General features: G+C 40.6%; 1 protein-coding gene and 1 long non-coding RNA gene across 4 annotated transcripts in view; one reads left to right on the top strand and one right to left on the bottom strand.

Moving 5' to 3' along the window:
• MALT1 (MALT1 paracaspase) overlaps window positions 1-20,516 on the top strand; it is a 63,739-nt gene that overhangs the window by 27,165 nt on the left and 16,058 nt on the right. The window contains exons 4-10 of one of the 2 annotated variants that reach the window (XM_081562970.1): window positions 2,334-2,493; window positions 3,995-4,173; window positions 4,604-4,700; window positions 5,303-5,335; window positions 8,280-8,306; window positions 10,242-10,274; window positions 16,615-16,818. In XM_081562970.1, coding sequence (XP_081419096.1) covers window positions 2,334-2,493; window positions 3,995-4,173; window positions 4,604-4,700; window positions 5,303-5,335; window positions 8,280-8,306; window positions 10,242-10,274; window positions 16,615-16,818 — 733 coding nt within the window. The remainder of the gene's footprint in view (window positions 1-2,333; window positions 2,494-3,994; window positions 4,174-4,603; window positions 4,701-5,302; window positions 5,336-8,279; window positions 8,307-10,241; window positions 10,275-16,614; window positions 16,819-20,516) is intronic. The other variant, XM_081562972.1, reaches the window with a different exon arrangement.
• LOC145534760 (uncharacterized) lies at window positions 981-11,079 on the bottom strand. Of its 2 annotated transcripts, XR_014074956.1 has the most exons (6): window positions 11,033-11,079; window positions 9,622-9,815; window positions 8,928-9,032; window positions 7,603-7,723; window positions 1,921-2,036; window positions 981-1,572 (listed from the first exon to the last, which is right to left on the bottom strand). It is a non-coding gene; the product is annotated as an uncharacterized LOC145534760 (long non-coding RNA). The 2 variants fall into 2 exon arrangements; XR_014074955.1 differs by lacking the exon at window positions 11,033-11,079 and having other exon boundaries at window positions 8,928-9,015; window positions 9,622-9,685.

A 20,516-nucleotide genomic window follows, 5' to 3' on the forward strand; every position in this document is an offset into this window, starting at 1 on the left:
TGCACTGGGAGAGCAGAGTCTTAGCCATGGGACCACCGGGCAAGTCCCCCAACTTCGCTGCTTAAATGGAAGCAAGAGCCTAACAAAAAGACCAGTTATCTAATGCCTGCACGACACTGGAAGTAACAGTAGTGTGAGCTAGGACATGGCAGTGGAGACAGAGCAGAGTGGGTAAGTTGCTTTCTTTTAGAGGCAGAGTTCATCAGATCTGGCAGATTAAATGGGGAGTCTGAGGGAAAAGGCACAGAGCTCAAGGATAACCCTAGATTTTTCACTTCAGCCTCTGGGGACCTCTTATGTACTGAGGTATTAGAGACTGGGAGAGGAAGGGATTTGGGGTGAAAACTCAAGAGTGTGGTTTTAGGCACATGAAGTTTGAAGTGCCTCTTAAAGTCTGAATGCATCGAAGTCAGCTCGGATACCCCAGGAGGCAGCAGTGAAAGTGTGCAGAGCAGAGGAGGAAGCAGGAGAGAGACGAAAAAGAGTTCGCAGAGAGAAGAGCACGACCAGGAGAGGCTGGTCTGAAGCCCTCGGGAAGGCGTTTCAGGAAGAAAAGGGTGGTCAACGTTTCCAGTGCTGCTGAGAGGTTTATGGGTCCAGGGCAGGATATTTGGGACTTCTTTTGTTTGTTTAAGATATAAAGGTACTAAAGGAAGTTTTTGAGAGTGCTGTAATAAAAGAGAGAAACAGATGCTAAAGCAGAAAACTGCAGGAGCAAGGCCAGAGAGGATCAAACTGTCGGAGAGGAAAAAACTTTCCCTCTACCCTCTCATGTTCTGTCCCTGGGAGCCAGTGAATCAACTGACAGAATACAGATTAAGAAGAGAAAATTTATTCATATGGGAACTTACAAAAGAAGTAGTTCCATGCTGGGTTAAAGTTACAGGAAAAGGGAAGAGGCAGAACTACAGGAAGAAACATGGGTTTCTTTAGTCAATACATACAGGAGGGTTTCTGGGAGAAGACAGGTGATAAGAAAGTTTGTGATAATATTTATTCATGCGGTGCAAGCGGTCTTTCCATCTTCTTCATAGCCGTAAAACTCCCCTGGAGAAGGGATTTATGGTGGGTTTGATCGCCTTCCTGGAAGTAAAAGCCACCCCGAAGAGGGAATTTATGGTAGCCTCACCCCCCAGAACTTTCTGCTTTTGTCAGATAAGGAAAGCTTTGAGAAGCCTTCTTTCTGCATCTGTTGAGTCCCAAACGTCTTCACCTTGAACTAATCTTCGTAGTAACTCTGGGATTCCGAGCGGTTAGGATCCTCACGCATCCCAAGCCCAAGAGGCCTTTGGTAGGAAGACAGGTTTTTCCATTTTCACAGCAGAGAAGAGAGCAGCTCTGAGTAGGCACAGGCTCAGGTTTGTGGTTCGGTAGCTGGAAGAGGAGAGAGTTTCTATCTGAAGTCAGTGGCTGAGAGGGGTGGGGTTGCAGGAGAGAGAAAGTACCCAGGACTGCTCTAGTAGGAAAGCAGACTTAGTGGGTTCATGTGGGAGGGTGGGCAGGCAGTGCTCAGGGCAGTCTCCATCCCAGCTGTCAGATCTTCAGCAACACGGTCTTGCTCTGGTGCAGGTTCTGAGAGGAGAGAGAGCTGAATTCAGTTGGTTGGGGCTTGGAGAGGGGTAGTGTGTTAAAGTCCTTTGCAAGGGGGCCCCTGTATAAGGAGGCACCTAGTGAAACTTTGGCAATATGCCAGAGTTGGGTGTGGTGGTAGATTGACGGGAGCAGCTGAGATGACCCAGGCCAGGGAGGAAAGCTTGGGATACCCCTGAATGGCCAGTCCTTCCCGTCATCAGCACGCTTCCCATAGCCCTTCACCACCCAGGCCTTGAGAGAAGTGTGCTCATCGAGGCCTCTATCCTCTGATAGGACTTTGCAGGTGAGAAACTGGGGTCTCAGGGTAAAACTTGCTCGTATACTCACAGCTAATTTGATCAGAACTGAGATGAGCAGCCGGGCCTGACTTTCTGTGATCTCTTTACTCCTTCATGGTATGGCTGCTAAGCTCATAAATGTTGTGGTTCTCAAGCCTGTAAATACTAATGATCCAACAATTACAAATGACAGAATAGACACTTTACTATTAGTGAGTTTTTGAAAGATATATGGGATAGAGCTTAACTAGTTAACAGGTTTGTAAAAGACTGGATTTCAATGACTTCAGTCCTAAATTGCTCAACATGTTATTGTTTGCTTCTTAAGGAAGAGATATTTTAGAAGAGGGAGAAAAAAGACTTTTCAAAGCTCCCAGGAAATCATACATTTTGCACAGCACAGTTTATAAGGTGTGTTTTGATGAGTCATTCACTTTTATCCTCTTGTTGATTCTTTCACAGATTCCGAATGGAAATGCATCTGAACTTGTTTTTAACACAGTGCATGTAAAAGATGCAGGCTTTTATGTCTGTCGAGTTAATAATAATTTCACCTTTGAATTTAGCCAGTGGTCACAGCTGGATGTTTGCGATGTCACAGAAGTAACGGAAAGCTTCCGGGGTAAGTGGTAAATTGAGTGCTGGGATGGGAATTGCCTCTTTTGAGTTTTACTTTAAATGTTTACTTTTAAATCATTTCGAAGTATCAAAGCTAGTACTCACCCAATATAATGTATATGTACTTCCCCCAGTATAATGTCACCAGTCATTAAGATTTTATTCCGTGTGCTTTGATTCTTTTTCTGGATGAATGTATGGATAGACGGATAGATAGACAAAGAGAGACATGCAGATGTTTGGGGATAAAATTACCTTTCTCAATCTGGGCCGCCTGCTGACCTCTGAAAACTTGCCGCCTTTCATGGGTCTGAATGTTGTGGTCTCTGATTTTGGAGGAGAAAAGAAATCTAATGCAATCTTGCTCACTTTTGAGTTCCTTTCTATGCTGTGTTTTTTTCTCCCAAACTATTGTGTTACTCCTAAAAAGCTGTGTCATGGAATAAAGACTATCTGTAGAGTTGGAACTGGCGTGACAGGGCTTATCGTGTATCAGTCACTGCAATGAATCCTTTCATTCAGCTGGTTTTCTACTCTTTGCCATCCACTTTTTAGTTCAATGACCAGTATTGATCAAGGAAAAACCCCAGGGTCTTCTAAAGAGTAGCCATCAGGTATTATTTTATTTATTCACACACGCAGTCAAGAACCATGTTTGTCTTTTGCCAGACAAGAAGCATGAGGGAAACAGACTTTTGTTGCCAATTGTGTCTTCCATTCTTCTTCTCAGTTTAGCTTTTCCCACACCTGAATAAAGTCTCTAGAAATAGTCATGATTAATTAAGAGAGTGGTTTATATTTTTTAGAATATTTCTGTGCATGCAATGAACTTTCATGTTTATGAATAGAATATTGTTCACTCAACAAGTATTATTGATCATCTGCAATGTGCTAGACACCGAATTTCATTGTTAACGCATCTCATTGACAAGCCCTCTGTCCTCAAGGCTCTTGAAGACTGACAGATGAGCCTTCAGTAAAAAAATGCTTTCTGATACCTGCCTTGGGAAAAAATGCTAGGGATAACCCATCCATATTTATTCAGTGCTAATAGAAAAACTCCTGACTTTAAGGAGGCAAGTCAAATCAAACAGCAGAACATAGAACTTTCTGTTTTAAACATGAATGTCACTTAAGATGTTAAGTCCTTTGCTCTACCAAAAATGGCTAAGCACATTCAGAAACCACTTGAACTGTTTTCTCTTCTTAAATATATAGTACATGCAAATACTTTGAGAAGCTCTTCAGTAAAGAAATCTGTTTAACTTTGTTTAACCCAGAATGTTCTAAACTTATTTGTCCATAGCATCCTTTTATCCATAGAACATCTCTTAATATTTCTAGAAGTGTGACAGTTTTCTGAAATATTGTTTGGGAGATTCTATTAAAGATCATGAAAAAAAAAATGAAGGATGAACTTGAAAGCATTTTTTTTAATTAAAGTTTTAAAAGTTTTTTTTAACTTAGAGATTTTATGTTTATTGACATTTTTCTTTTAATTTAAGGCAGTTGGGATGGCATCTCTGAATCCAAGTTGCAAATCTGTGTTGAACCAAAGTCCCAAAAGCTGATGCCTGGCAGCACGTTGATCTTACAATGTGTGGCTGTTGGAAGCCCCATTCCTCAGTACCAGTGGTTCAAAAACGAATCACGATTAACACACGAGACAAAAAAGCTATACATGGTAGGAAGTTGGTCTCGGGGACATTTGGGGTGGTTAATATGTAAAATAAATAGTATAATGGAAAATCACAGTGAATAGTGATTCATATTCTTTGGGATATTTTCAAGTTTTTTTGTATTTTTTCAAGTTCTTTATTATCTAATATTAATTGATTTTATATTTGCAAAAGAGCTAGAACACAATCCCAGCCCATATGTAAGTGCTTGTATATGAAAAATGTCAACTAGTATCGCATCAGACTCACTGCCATTAGATTCATTGTATTATTTGCTTGCTAGTACTTGACCTAATGTAATGAATGGAAACAATGGAGGAAAGTCTGCAATGTTCAGTTTTGTAGAGTTTAAAATAATAATAATAATAGTTTTCTCCGAGCCATTTTTAATTAAAATTAAAGAGTCAATATGTGCATGTTCTGATACTGATTTAGGTGCCTTATGTGGATTTGGAGCATCAAGGAACCTATTGGTGTCGTGTATATAACGATCGAGAGAGTCAAGACAGCAGGAGAGTAGACGTCATCGTAGGTAAGCAGCGCCACCCGGGGTTCTGACCCACATCGCAGTGGGGCGATGTGAGATGGAGTGTACTGAGCGGCAGAAATGTTTTTCACCCATTCTAGTTAATGGTATGTTAATCATCTGGAGTTATTTTGCTTAAATAGAAATTTGAGAGAATGCATCCTAAATTCATAATGAGGATTCACATACAAAGAACAGAAAAGAACCAAAAAAGATTATTTTTTTAGATCTTTTTAGTTTTATAGTTTATATTAAACATTTATGGCAAAAAATGTATTCCTAGCTTTAGCTTAAAAAAAAACAAACAAACCTGGATTTAATGGAAAAAGGTTTCTAATGAAACATTATTAAAGAAATAAACATCACAGACATATGCAGAATGATTATTAATCAACAGTGCCACTTACAAGGTACATAATTTGGGAGTTGGTTCTATTTCAGTTTTGTGCATTTAGTGATGTTGTTAGTAGTACGAGATATTGAGGCAATTGATGCGTATGTTGGTTTGCCAACATATTTCTATGATATTTATCTCTTGTTTGCTTGATGGCCGCCCTTCCTAAGATCATGAATCACAATGTATTCACATTTGTTTTCTCTGGAACAAGGAAGAACAGATGAGGCAGTGGAATGCACTGAAGGTAGCGTAATCCTTTGGTTTCAAAGCAAATATACTGCATGCTGGTTCATCTTGGGATTGGTGGAGTGCCCTGGTCTACTGAGTGCAGTGGTGGAAAAAATACTAGCTATAAGAAAAAATTTTAATGCAAGGATACTGTATCTTAGTCTTCAAGGGTTCGTAAATTGCCCCAGACACTATTCAATTGACACATTATTAAAATAACTAATTTTCAACAATATCTTACGAACAGTGAACAGTTGCAATTAATTCTTAATGTTCATTTTTATCTTCATTAAATTTAGAAAAATACACGGCTATCCTGTCATGGATAGTTGTATAGATTATTTTATCTATCTGTTTGCCATGATAAAATGCCTCTCAAATGCAAACGTTATTTCTGTAACAGTTTCAGGCCTGGAAATTTATTGTTTAATGCACTTTTTATCGAATAATAAATATACTGTTTTAATATAAGTGTATAAGATCCATTCTTTGAAGTTATAAGACTATAGATTAAGCTGTCATGTCACCTTTACCACACTACACAGAGAACTGAAATTATTTTAACATAAACTTCAAATTTTTTTTGGTTAACCAAAGCCTTGCACATAAGTTGTAATGAATAAATTTTAAAACTTAAGTTACCTGCCCCTAGTGTGGTGTCACACTGTTTTGCAAAAGTAGATTTGTGGATAGCAAAGTATTTTTTCAATTTCTGCCTCTTAAACCTATTATAAAAATCTTTGGCTCTAATTGGGCAAAGTAAGAAAATAATGTCACCTCTTATGTTTCTTGGTTTCCCAGTCCTTTGTATTGCTGTGGTGTCATTCTGAAGTTCTGAAATTACTGTTTTCATCCCAATCATAGTTGCTGACAAGAACTCTCTAGCATAAGCAAGCATTGTAATCCCGTGATCTATGGGCCCTGCATGAGGGAATCTTTGTAAAGAGATCCAAAGCAAACTCCTCTTCCTTCTTTTTCACCTAATTGCATGACTTTTAAAATCTCATAACATTGCAGACCTCTAAGAGTAAATGTAAACTAGCATCGCTAGTTTCAGGGTGATGAATGTCAATGACCACCTTGCTGATTTTTTACCTGTAAGATTCTCCCTATAATTTTGCAGTGGCAAACACACTATTAGATAATAATTTTCAAATAAATCTGTTATGAAATTACTCCCAAAATTTCAGATGGAAAAATTAGATCCAACTTTTCTTTCTAAAAAAATCTCCAGTGTTGAGGCATTTTATAGTTGGTGGATGGGCACATCCTACAATATACCTTATCTTTTTTACCTGTAGAACATGATGTGATCTATTTCATTTTATGTGCTTTGTTACAGATCCCTGACTGGGACAGAGGGTAGGGGTTCCATAGGTGAAGTTCAGGGGTTTTTTTGGAAGGGCAGTGGAAACACTCTGACAGTTATAGTGGTGAATACATGTATGCAGGTTTTAGATCATTTAGGAAGTCAGAGGAGGGGAATCCCAGAATGGAATGCAGAATATGACAAAAGAATCTAAACCTGGACTTCCTGGGTGGTCCTGCGGTTAAGAACCCACCTGTCAATGCAGGGGACACAGGTTCGATCCCTGGTCCGGGAAGATCCCAGATGCCTTGGAGAAACTCAGCCCGTGTGCCATGACTGCTGAGCCTCACTCTAGAGCCCGTGAGCCACACGAGAGAAAGCCCTCACACAGCAATGACCGAAGAGACAGCACAGCCAAATAATAAGAATCTGAACCTGTTACAAGTGTGTGAGGCAGCCTCACTGACTATGGGATGGAAGAACAGGTGCTGGCCTAGGAAGGAGTGAACACAGAAGACGGAAGAAACTGTACCTGACCCTGTACTCTAGTGAATACCACTGTGTAGTTGGTTTTATATCACAGAAATTACTGCACATTTTATGAGTAGTAGAGCATTTGTAATTTATTGTGAATGTTAACTTATCTTCATAAAATTTGTAAAGGAAAAATAGATAGCTGTAATGTCATAGGTATTTGCTTAGATGATTCTCTGCATTAGCCGGGGGCTGTGTGCTGTGTGTAGTCACTCAGTCTTGTCTCACTCTTTGCAACCCTACAGACTGAAGATCCAGGGCATCTTCCCAACCCAGAGATCGAACCCAGGTCTCCCACATTGCAGGCAGATTCTTTACCGTCTGAGCCACCAGGGGGCTACAGGTTAACAATTCTGAAACCACGATACCTTTAAAAACACATTCCACCAGTCTAACATCAGATATATCCCGATTTAGAGATACTCCACAAAATTCCTTACCTTATCGGTAATCCTCAAAGTGGTCAAGGTTGTCAAAACAAGGAAGGTCTCAGAAACTGTCACAACAAAGAGAAGCCCAAGGAAATACAAGTAAATGTGACATGGTGTCCTGAACAGGGTTCTGGAACAAAAAAAGAACATTTATGGTTCATTAACTGTGACAAATATGCCTTCCTAACGTCAGATGTTAAAAATAGGGAAAGTAGGTGGGTGTATGCAGAAACTCGGCACTGTCCCCACAATAGTTCTATACATCTTAAACTGTTCTAAACTTAGGTTTATTTTTAAAAATATCATTTGAGGTTTTTAATTAGTTTCAAGAAGTGTGTAGTTGAGGCCATAGACAAATCTGTCTCTTGCTTGTTTTTGTCCCATAATTGGCCAGAACATCTAAAAAACTTTGATCAAATTAAAGATGAGTCTGTTTAGCTTTCTGTCATCTGATGAACGTAGTGATAGCTCAGGAGCCCTAACTGACGCCACAGCAGCATACCCCCCTCCTCACAGTGTGCATGGCTTCCCATTTCAGGCATTTAAAGAATTCTAACCTGGTAAAACATTGTAACACAGTTTAATAGCATAAAGTCAACTTCTTTGATAAGTCTTCCTATATGCACGAAATTGCCGGTTAAATTATTTAAAGATTATTTAATCTATTTTCTCTTATTTTATTTTAGATGAATTAACTAATCTTGGGCATCCTGGTGAGTAATGCAAACGTAAAACATTCATTTTAGAGTTCCAGATTATTGAATGCAGTAACTTAAAAAGACACTATTGGTATTCTTTTGCTGTAGCAGTACTAGTGGGGTTTTTTTTCCTGTATTGAAATATCATAATTTAGGGTTGCAATCAGTACTTAACATGAAGTTCAGTTTCATGCAAGTGAAACTATTAAAAATACTCTAAATTGTAAGACTATAGGGTAGAAAAATAAATATACTGAGGCAATATAAAATATCAGTGTATTCCTTTATCATTGTGAATGACTATAAATAAAAAAGGCAGCTAAATGGAGAAATGCATGAAATTAATTTAAGAGACAAGAAGCAGCCTATGAAAAAGTGGCAGGAGTAACATTTCTGAGGTCGCCAGACCCCTGGGTACTCGTTCAGAGCTGCTCAGACGTTGAACATGTCTGAACTATTTGGGTGGGTGTCCGTATCAGAAATAAAATTATTGTCAGTGGGGACTATTGGTGCTCTACAGACGAGTCATTGGTCACTGGCCATGAAGAGACTGATAGTTGGCAGGAATATTTATCATTCTTTGGCCAATTTTGTGGGAACGATTTCTGAACAAGTTAAGCTAAAGGGGAGGCTTACCTGAGATGAAAGCCATAGTAATCATGAAGACAGAGGACATGAGTCCAGGCTGTGGGCATTCCACAAGGCACTGAGGGAACCTCTGCCTCTGGTTGAAAAGAAAAGCTCGAGAGTGTGGGATAAGATGGGAGTTCCATCAGTTACTGTTTGTAGAGATCCCTCTTATTTCTTGATGTGTTATTTCTCATTGTTTTAGCACCATAACTAGTTTGCTTAGTTTTGCACCTGTGTTTTGTTAATAAACATCTCTTTTTGTGCGTGATGACTGGGCTCTGCTGATTATTATGAGCCCACGAGACAGAGCAGAAGGGCACTGTTATCAGCGTGTCATTCCTGCTGGGCCAGCCTCAAGCTCCAGGAAACCTCCATGAGATTTGCTTCAAACACTCAAAACTAAGTGATGTTGGAACAACCATCCTCTTCTTGTAGCTGGTTGCTTCTCTTGACTTGGTTAGAATTCCCCTTTTCCTAAATTTGTCTGTTATTTCATGCTTTTCAATGAGCATCATGAAAAGCTATTTCAGGAAAACTTTTGCATACCAACACCACTAAGCTTCTGGAATTTTCCCAACCTCCTTTTTCATTATATCCTTGCTCCCCAAGACTTAGAAACACCAAAGCATGTAAGAAAAAACTGAACATACTTTCAGTGGACTCTTATAGCATCTATATTATTAAAAACGCAGACACCTACCCTGTCTATAGCAAGAGACACATGCCCATCTGAAGTCCGTCTTCCCCAGGGCGCCTTCCCGCATGGTCCCTGACAGCTGCAGGTGTGTCATATTATGCACAGATGATGGCACAGAGCACGACCATGGGATGAGGTCTCCTAGCTTGATAACACTGGGCGAGTGACTCAGGCTTTCTCTGTCTCAGACTCCTTACCTATATAATGGAGGTAATAATAGTATATACCTCATAAAGTGTGGTTGTTTAAATCAGTTATATTTACAACACATACAACAGTCCCAGGCCAGCATTCAGTAAACGTTAGCCATTCCTGCTGCTCTTCATGGCCGCCACCCACCATTTTCAGGCTGTAATTTCTACCTGACACTATAAAGAGTATCACTCTGAGCTGTGGTAATCAGTTACCAGAGCCATTCCCTGACCCTGACTCCAGCTCCCATCCAGGACAAGTTTTTAATCAAGAACCTGAAAACCTCAAAATCATAAACTAGCTGTTAGAAATCATATTCTGCCTTTTGGTATACTGCTGATGTGATTGTTCATTGTTTCCATCTCTCTCTAACCCCAAAGATGTGTCATGGATAACAACTCGCTTATCTTTTTGTTTTTATCTTCCTGTAGATAATCAAGAGCAAACAGTCGACCACCCTTTGGGTAAGTAGAGCTTTAAAATGCTTGAAAGTGACAGTGTTAGTCACTCAGTCATGTCCGACCCTCTGCAACCCGTGGACTGTAAACCACGAGGCTCCTCTGTCCATGGCATTCTCCAGGCAAGAATACTGGAATGGGTAGCCATTTCCTTCTCCAAGGGATCTTCCTGATCCAGGGATTGAACCCAGGTTTCCCACATCGCAGGCAGATTCTTTACCATGTGAGCCACCAGATATAGTTGTAGCATACAACTCTTTTGTGGGGCTCATGAAGGGATTTGGGACTTTTTAAATTGACTGCTTGTATAAATATTTGAATAACATGTTTTATTTTGGACATTAATAAAAGAAATTATAGGATAGGAGACTTTGAAAAGATTATGAGGGACTTCCCTGGTGGTCCAGTGGCTAAGACTTCATGCTCCCAATGCAGGGGGCCTGGGTTCAATCCCTGGTCAGGGAACTAGATCCAACATACTGCAACTGAAAGTTTTCATGCGACTACTAAGACCCATCACAGCCAGATAAATAAATAAATATTTTTTTAAAAAATAAGATAAAAAATAAAAAGATTATGAATTCAAAAAATAAATAAATAAATAGATTATTAATTCAGTTTCTTGGACCAGGTCATCTTCTTTGGAGTGATTTCTGGTTTGGCAGTGTGCAAAAAAATAAACATAGAAGCAAAAAGAAGCATGTGTAGGTCACACAGAAGTGAGTAATACTGTATCTTGGTGGGGTTAGCAGTTAGGAAAGCACCTGAGAGGCTGCAGGAGCAGTTCTGCATGTTGAAGGATGAATAGGAGAAGGGCCTTCCAGACAGAGGAAATGTGAAATCCTAAATAAACATCGCAGAGAGAGAAGACAGGGTGTTTGTTGTATTGGGAAAGTTGCAAGTAACACACAGTGCCCACGCAGTGGTCCTCAGCCTTTTCGGCACCAGGGACCTGTTTCGTGGAAGACAGTTTTTCCAGGGACCGAAGGTGGGGGGATGGTTTGGGGATGATTCAAGCACATTGTGCTTATTATGTACTTCATTTCTATTATTGTTACATCAGCTGTACCTCATCATCTGGCATGAGATCCTGGAGGTGGGGGGATGGTTTGGGCATGATTCAAGCACATTGTGCTTATTATGTACTTCATTTCTATTATTGTTACATCAGCTGTACCTCATCATCTGGCATTAGATCCTGGAGGTTGGGGACCCCTGCTCTAGAGCAGGAAGAGCAGGAACTTAGAGAAGCAGATTAAGACCAGGTTGTAAGGAGCCCCATTTCTCAGACAAGCCATTAGAAGGAAGCTCTGAAAGAGGGGTGAGATTGTCCTCTGAAAGGCCGGTCTTGTATCAGTGTATAGAAAATGAACTGGAAGGGAGACGTTGTTTAGGTTAGGAGAAAAATTGAGACTTTTGCAATAGTCCAGATTAAGAAATGATGAGACTCTAAACCAGGCCAGTACCAAGGCAGCGCAGAAGAAGACAGAGAACAAGTTCAGGAGACCTTGAGATGATGGAATCAGTAAGCTGTTTTCATCACCTCACTCCAGGGTGTAAAAAATACAGAGGTGTCACCATGCCTGTTCAGATTCTTGCTTGGGCCACTAGGCAGGTGGTCGTACAGCCCACTGAGTTAGAGAACACAGGATGAAAGGCAAGATTCAAAGAACAGCGGACTCTTATTTTGGGCCCTTACCTCTTTGAGGTGTTCGTGTCATGTCTAGGCAGAGGTACACTGCAGGCATTTGCACACATGGGTCTGGAACTCTAAGGAGAGGCCAGACGCGGAGACATAGTCACGAGCATCGTTAGCGTGGAGGTGAAGGCTGACACCACGGAGGGGGGCATCCTGGGATTGTTCAGGCTGTGGAGATAGGGCACGAACTGGGGGCGGGGTCCCCACACAGTGCTTAAACAGAATCAGCTGTCACTGATCAGATAACATACACAAATTCAGGTTTGTAGATTCTCTCAAAAATGGTGGCTTTTGAGTGACACCTGTCAGTTGTGACTAAATAGTAACTGTCCCCTTAAAAGGGCACATGATCCTCTGTTTTCCTGTCCTGTGATATTCTCAGTCTGTGTCACTCTCTCCTCTCCTCGCCCACGTGGTTTCACCGGGTAACTCACTCTCTTTGCGCGGTGGCTGAGTCCCCAAACCGGAAGCTCTCAGGACTTCTTAAGGTTTAGACCCAGAACTGTCAGAGTGTCCCACTACATTATGCTCAAAGAGGATCACAGGGCAGCCCAGACTTGGAGCCATGGACAGGGGGCAGGGTGAGGGGGCCACACTGCGTAAAGACAGGAAACCGTGAGGGGCTGTCCTCAGGGGCCATCTCTTACCACAGCTAGAAAGGCAGCCGGGACTAGAACATGAATGGCTTTGTCACCAGACTAAGGAACTTGGCCTTTATTTTGAAGGACATAGAAAGACAAAGAGCTGATGCATGGGACCAACAAGGACTGTCTGTTCAGTCACTCAGATTTGATGTTAATGCTCAGTCACGGATAGATGGCCAGAGCCTCATTATTTAACAAATGCTGACGGAGCGCTCAGCGGGTACCAGGTCCTTTTATGAGTAGTACACTATTAGAATAATCAGACATGGAATTAATGGTGTAACTCGTACCAGTTTTTAAACAATACATTTCATTAAGCTTTAGAAGATGTCTAGGATCATCAGTTAAAATATCTTTCTCAAGTGGTTTTATTCTGTTGCTTAATCAACTGGTGTTTGTGTTCCCTTTTTCCAGTGAATAGTATATGTTCAAGAAATTGTGGGTGGCTCTTACAGTAAATGTTTTTCTACAGAAAGTTTCATTTATTTTTAATCACTTGAAAACCCATCATAAGTTGCTTATATAGTTGTTATTTTGAAGTTTTCTTTGATTCTTCACTCTTATCTCCTCAACTTCAAATTTTACTGTTTCTTTCTCTGTCATATCTCTGACTTTGTGTTTCCCTTTCTGCTACTAATTCCTGGAACCAGACTTTGTCATCTCTCATTTCGGCCACCGCAGTCTACTTCTCTGTTCTAAATCCACCCCAGTTCAACTATCGTTTAGGAACTGTTTTGCAAGTAGAGTTGGCAAGGTAAGTTACTTACCCATCATCTTTATTACCAAACTGAAGAAAATGCTCCAAGACATTTTAGGAACTAAGTGTTAAACCTTATCACTGGGGGACTTCCCTGGAGGTCCATTGGGTAAGACTCTGCACTTTCAATGCAGGAGGTGCCGTTTCGATCCCTGGTCGGGGAATGAAGATCACACATTACCACTGGGGAAAAGTTTTTGACGAGTTATGGTCAATTGTTGATACATAGATTTTAAGCCCCATGGTTCTCAGGTGGCCGAACCCTTGCATCTATGCACTGTACCGAGTGTCCTTTCCATACAGATGACAGAAGCCATCGATCTTAGCCGAAGCAGCCTGTATGCTTAGTCTAACTACTGTTTCCTCCCTTCTAAAGACCCCAGTGATTTTTTTCAGTTACGTATCTTACAACTTTTTTCTGCCAGTATAACTTAGCGTTGGATATATACTAAATTGTCATAATATCCCACCAAGGAATCCTCTGTGCAACACAGACACTTCACTCCGAGAATCTCACTGGGAAGCCCCTGATTGGGGCTGTAATGATGAAAGCCCGGAACCCCAGTCTCCACCTCCCCTCACTGAGGAGCAGGTTGAACCAAGTCTGAGTTCATGAGTATATTAAGATTGGCTCTGAACTCTTATAGGGTCAATGGGCTCAGAAAACAATGCTCTGAAATAGTTCTGTGGATTAGCCAGCTAACGTCTTGGTATATAGTGGATAAATTAGCGTAACAGTACATTTCTAGTTTATTTAAGAAGAAACTTTAAAAAAAAAAAAGGAAATACAAGTGATAATAAATCTTAAACTGCCTCCTAATTGAAATCCATCCTGAGTAGTCTCAACTTTTTTGGGGGGGTGTGTTTAAAATGAAAGATAGTAGAGGCTTTATGTCTGAGTTTGCCTATTTATTAAAATAGTCTTGAAAACTGGCCTTTTCTTTGGGATAGGAGAAGAGATTATCATTTGTACAGGACTTGAAGTGACTTTTATTGAATCAGAAATGTGGCTTAAGTGTTGTTTCATTTTTGTTTTAATGTATATACTCATAAGAATAGGCAATTTGCAAGGTATCTCTGAAAATGTGAATATAGAATAAAGAGACCATGACAAGAAATTCCCTGGCAGTCCAGTGGTTAGGACTCCACGCTTTCACTGCTGAGGGCCCAAGGGTCAATCCCTGGTTGGGGAACTAAGAACCTGCAAACTGCACAGTGAGGCCAAAAAAAAAAAAGTATTTGAGTCTTCTCACAAAGTGGGGTATTTTGCCACTTTCAGGGCATCACTGTCTTTGAGTTGGTGCTAATTTTTCTCCGGACCTTGTTTAACCCTCGACCTTAGTGTGGAAAAGGAAGAAATTCCAAAGAGATTTTTGGTGACATTAGTCATCTTAAAGACCTGAAATATCTGAAATCCGATCACATATTGTAACATTGAGTCAGCAGTGTGATTGTGCCTGTTTCATGTTAATTTATAAGTAATCCACTTAGCACTTTGTGATGGAGGTTGGTCACCAAGCCCTGGGCAGCTCTTCAGCTGGCTGGGGCTGCCACAACCTCCTGTTCTTCTCCACTGCTTCCTGGTATTTCCATCACAGATTTAGACCCCAGTGGGTGCTGGACACACCCCACTGACAGCCCTGGAGAGAAACCTCACGTTTCTGGTGTCATGCACAGTCTCAAGTCTTTACTTTTAACCCCACCCCCACTAGTAAGAGTGCAGTTCTGAAGACCTCTAAAGCATTAGACTGTGCTCAGCCTTCCACAACTCTTTTGGACAAGCTGTATACCAAACAAATAAAGCCACTTTAAAAGTATACTTTTAAAGGCACAGGGGTGGATCTTTTTAGGCTTCCCAGGTGGTTCAGTAGTTAAAGAATCGCCTACCAGTGCAGGAGATGCAGGAGGTGTGGGTTTGATCCCTGGATCAGGAAGATCACCCAGAGGAGGAAATGGCAACCCACTCCAGTATTCTTGCCTGGAGAATCCCATGGACAGAGGAGTTTGGCACGGCTGCAGGCAATGGGGTTGCCAAGATTCGGACATGACTGAGCACGCAGCACGTTGATCTTTAAAGACAGAAAAGCTCTTTGTATGAGACCACGTCTTTAGCAAAGCCTCAGTTCACCAAGGTCAGAAAATGAACTGCTAAGATAGTCATACAAAAACTCTTCACACCGCCCTGAGGCAGCCACCTCTCACCCAAATGGGAGGTTTTTTGTGTTTGTTTTGTTTTGTTTTGTTTTTGTTATAAATTTATTTATTTTAGTTGGGGGCTAATTACTTTACAATATTGTAATAGTTTTTGCCATACATTGACATGAATCAGCCATGAGTTTACATGTGTTCCCCTTCCTGGACCCCCCACCCACCTCCCTCCCCATCCCATCCCTCTGGGTCATCCCATTGCCCCGGCCCTGAGCCCTTGTCTCATGCACCGAACATGGAATGGTGTTCTGTTTCACATATGATAATATACATGTTTCAGTGCTATTCTCCCAGAACGTCCCACCCTCACCTTCTCCCTCAGAAGCCAGAAAGAAAAACACCAATACAGTATACTAATGCATATCTATGGAATTTGAAAGATGGTAACGATAACCCTATACGCGAGACAGAATAAGAGACACAGATGCATAGAACAGTCTTATGGACTCTGAGGGAGAAGGTGAGGGTGGTTTTTTTAAAAAAAAAAGCTAAGAGGAGACAGTACAGCAACAGAAAATAGAAAATGCAGTATTTGTTAAACTCCTGCTTTTCTGTCTTTGGTATTTCCCCTTACCTGCTCTGATGGGAATTCTTCCGGTCCCTCGTTTTGATATTTCTGTTGTTTCTGACCTCTTCCGTTATCAGCAAAACTGAACTTAATTTGATAGGAACCCAATTCCAAACATTCTTTATTTAAATTTGCTCTAAAAGTCTATACTGAGCATTCTTTCCTTCTGTTATAAATCAGTAAAAGTATTACTGTAATATTAGTTACTGTTACGCTTCATGTACAGCTAATATCCTTTGCCTGATTTTCCAAAGCATCAATTAAGTTTAATTTCAGTTGTTTGACTCACCAGTTTTTGTATTCCTCAGTAGAGTGCATTGATCTACTACATAAAGTGATAGCTTAGCTCTCAAATGAAATGAAATAATGAAATCTTATTTGTAAAGCCTTCTTTTTATTGAGTTTTATTTTTAGTTTTTATATCCTCCTTTAAATGTCTCCCCCTCCTCCTCTTTTTTTTTTTTTAACAGCAAAGGACAAGGTTGCTCTTTTGATAGGAAATATGAATTATTGGGAGCATCCCAAGCTTAAAGCTCCTTTGGTGGATGTATATGAACTGACCAACTTGTTAAGACAGCTAGATTTCAAAGTCGTTTCACTGTTGGATCTTACTGAATATGAGATGCGTAACGCCGTGGATGAATTTTTACTGCTTTTAGACAAAGGAGTCTATGGTAAGATACTTATCATCTTTGCTTTTGTAATTATCCACTTGTCTTTTTGTTGTACAAGTTAGGTTGAGAATTGAAAAACAGAGAAAGGCATGGCAAATGGACTGTTGAAAAGTTTTATTCCTGTAATAAAAGATGGATTTGATCTTCATTCCTTAGTTGCATATGACTAATTAACTTGATTTCTTTACTTTCATGTCTCAAAACAATGTTGTTCTTAGTAGAATTCTTAACCTATCTTACTTGATTTTGTTTCATTGACTACAAGAGCTACAGTAAAGTTCAGTGACCAGATAGCAAATTGTATATTCGTCTATGTAAATACTACTATGTGTGTGTGTGTTTGGAGTATAAACAGTTGCGCCCGAGTGTGCATCCACATGGTTGCTTCCGTTTTCTAACTACTGTATGGTATTTTCTGGCCTTTTAGTAGGAACTAAAATTTAACAAGGAAATATTGGTGAGTGAGACACTTGAAAACAATCAGTAAACTAGAGTTCTACCAAGATACAGTTAAAGATGAAAGTGTTGATTGCTCAGTTGTGTCCAACTCTTTGCGACCCAATAGACTATAGCCCTCCAGGCTCCTCTGTCCATGGAATTCTGCAGTCAAGAATACTGGAATGGGTTGCTATTTCCTTCTCCAGAGGATCTTCCTGACCCAGGGATCGAACCCAGGTCTCCAGCATTACAGGCAGATTGATTACCATCTGAGCTACCAGGGAAGCCCAGGTTAAAATAAAGATGGATCTGCACAAAAATACTAACAGTAAATTTTTTTTTAATGTTTTTTCTCATTCTTTCATTTAACTATATTAAGAACACTACATTTATGGTAAAGATTCTTTAAAGAGAGAGTATGCTGTCAGTAATAAGCCATTTCTTTGGTGATTTTCTTTTAATGGGCATAGCCACAAGTATGGGACAGCCAGCTGTCACCCCCTGAGCCGTATTTCTGAGTTGTGCTCCCTGCGATGTTGTGTAATAATATACAGCTGCCAGGAAAGTGACATTTCCAGACCTGCTGTCAGGATGCGGCTGCTAAACCAAGTCAATTTGGCTTCTGTCTCTTTCCAGTTACTTTACTTCAATAATTCCTTTATTTAGCCTTTTTACTTCTAATTAGACTAATATGATGAGGCAAACTTGATAGAATTGCTAAAGGTTCTCAAAGTAGAGTTTTTTTTAGTTAAATAAAGATGAATATTTTTTAATGATAATTAAAAATTACAATTCACAAAGAAGATAGACATCATAAATCATTAGACACCTAACAACAGAGAAAGATACTCAAAGTAGAATTCTTAATGGAAGAAAAAACTAATTTCTTTCAAGAGTTAGCACAATACTATATATAGGATGGGGGAAAATCTTAAAATCTTAGTAAGTTTGAAATGAGTTTCTTCTTAAGTAATAAGGATTACAGTTCCTACGCAAGTGAATCAGCAAAGTAAATATCTCAGATTTGGGACTTCAGCATTATTCTGATGTTTTAATAATATAATCTTGATTTATGAGCATATAAAGTAATGACTCTGTGAATCCATTTTTCTTATGAAAACAATAGAATATACAATACAGATGTGCCTCTGTGGTACTTGGTTTATAGTCCTAGTCTCTAATGTGGTTGGTTGATTAATTTTATATTACATAATTTATCTCAGTTGTTAAGTACATAGATGGCTTAAACAGGAAAAGGCTTCTAAAACTTTCCCATAAGTAATGAAGTGCAAGGAAAAAAATATTTACCAATTTGGGTTTTGAGATTGGTGAAGTATTTTAGGAGTTAGGGAATTATATGAAGAATTATGAATTTGATTATTTACTCTCATTTCTTATTAGCATTACCACCTTGACTTTAAATCCTTTTTAGCTTTTCAAACGGAGAAGGCAATGGCACCCCACTCCAGTACTCTTGCCTGGAAAATCCCATGGACGGAGGAGCCTGGTAGGCTGCAGTCCATGGGGTCGCAAAGAGTCGGACACGACTAAGCGACTTCACTTTCACTTTTCACTTTCATGCATTGGAGAAGGAAATGGCAACCCACTCCAGTGTTCCTGCCTGGAGAATCCCAGGGACGGGGGAGCCTGGTGGGCTGCCGTCTGTGGGGTCGCACAGAGTCGGACACGACTGAAGCGACTTAGCAGCAGCAGCAGCAGCAGCTTTTCAAATCAAAACTTAAAAAAAAATAAATCAATCAAAACTTCTAATTGCCCCTGCAAACTTGAGAACCAGAAATATTTAAAGTTCTATCAAGTTTATCTTACGCTGAAGCTTTGCCCCAAAATAAAGACATCAACTTGAAATATAGAGTAAAGAGGCCCAGGTTCGATCCCAAGTCAGGGACCTAGATCCCGCATGCCACAACAAAGATTCGGTGCAGCCAAATAAAAATAAACAAAATATTTTTTTAAAAAAAGATAGAAAAATGTTTAAATACTACTGATTCATGTCTTAACAGGGTGGCTGCGTTATATTTTGAAGTATTGTGAATATCCCAAACACCAGACACATCTGCTTTCAATGTAAGTGTGGCAGAGGCCAGAGGGCATAGGCATGTTCCCTGGGCTGTGCCCTCACGTCCAGCTGGCAGCCCCGGGGACCAAGAGTACTTTAGGGGGCAGGGGAGGCAGAGCCAAAGGCCACAGGAGTTTCAGAAGAGCAGCGTCAGCATGGAAAGCATGGGCACTCGAGTTTATCCCCTTCTGTATTATATTGCCCTGGGTTTGTGAAGGGAATAAAAATTAGCAGGACAGAACATATGTAATTTGATTCTTAAACATATATAAGCATTAAAAACACAGTCTAAGAACAGGAATAACTGACCTATTTGTTACCTCTCCTTGAAGATGAATAAGGATAAGGATTTCAGTTGTGCAGATAAACCAGGGTGGAGCATAAGTCCTTGGCTTGGTGCCCACCCCGCCTAACGCTTCTCTGCACTCATCACTTGCTGCAGCTGAGCTGTGCTTCGACAGAAAAGAAGGTTCCAGGAACCTGGCTAGAACAGGGCGAGAGCCCCCCTCGTGCTGCGATCACCCGCATCAGCGTAGCTCGGGGGTGAAGCGGCAGACCCCAGAGTCCCCAACCCCGGGCTCCATGCTTTGGGTTCTCTGCTTCCTCGCTGTGTGTCTGTGACCAGGTGACTTCACTTTTCTGAGCCAGAAAGGATGGATACCATGGATAGACTGAGCTCATGTGGTTGTTACAGGATAAGAAAGATAAAATAATCACCCACGTGTCTGGCATGCTAAAGCCTCAAAATCCTGTAGCCGTTGGTGTCATAGTTTCCTGAATTCAGATTTTCCTTCAGTATTAGGTAGGGGATTTGGATAACATTTCACTTCAGGCCTCAATAGAGAAACCAGCTTTTATCTCTTATTATTTATTAAGGTTCAGCCTAAGATTTCATTGGGAAAAAAAAGGGTTTTTAAAGAGATGGTATGGTGAAATCGTGGAAAAACCAGTACACCCGCATTTTATATTTTCCGAGAGTGACGCTAACTCGAAAGCCAGCAGAAGATGGTACGGAGACAGTGTAACTAGCACGGCAGCTGACCCAGCCGGCACCTCGCCTCTGGGAGCAGCGCTTAGCAGTCTCATGAACAGGCTGAGCTGCCGCACGTCTCGGGGTCTCAGCTTTTGCATCTGTAAGAAGGAGATGAAGACATTGCCTACCTCATTATGAGGTGCGTGTCGT

This window comes from Giraffa tippelskirchi, chromosome 14 (genome assembly GCF_054371585.1).
Source record: "Giraffa tippelskirchi isolate mGirTip1 chromosome 14, T2T-mGirTip1v1.2.pri, whole genome shotgun sequence".
Lineage (NCBI taxonomy): Eukaryota > Metazoa > Chordata > Mammalia > Artiodactyla > Giraffidae > Giraffa > Giraffa tippelskirchi.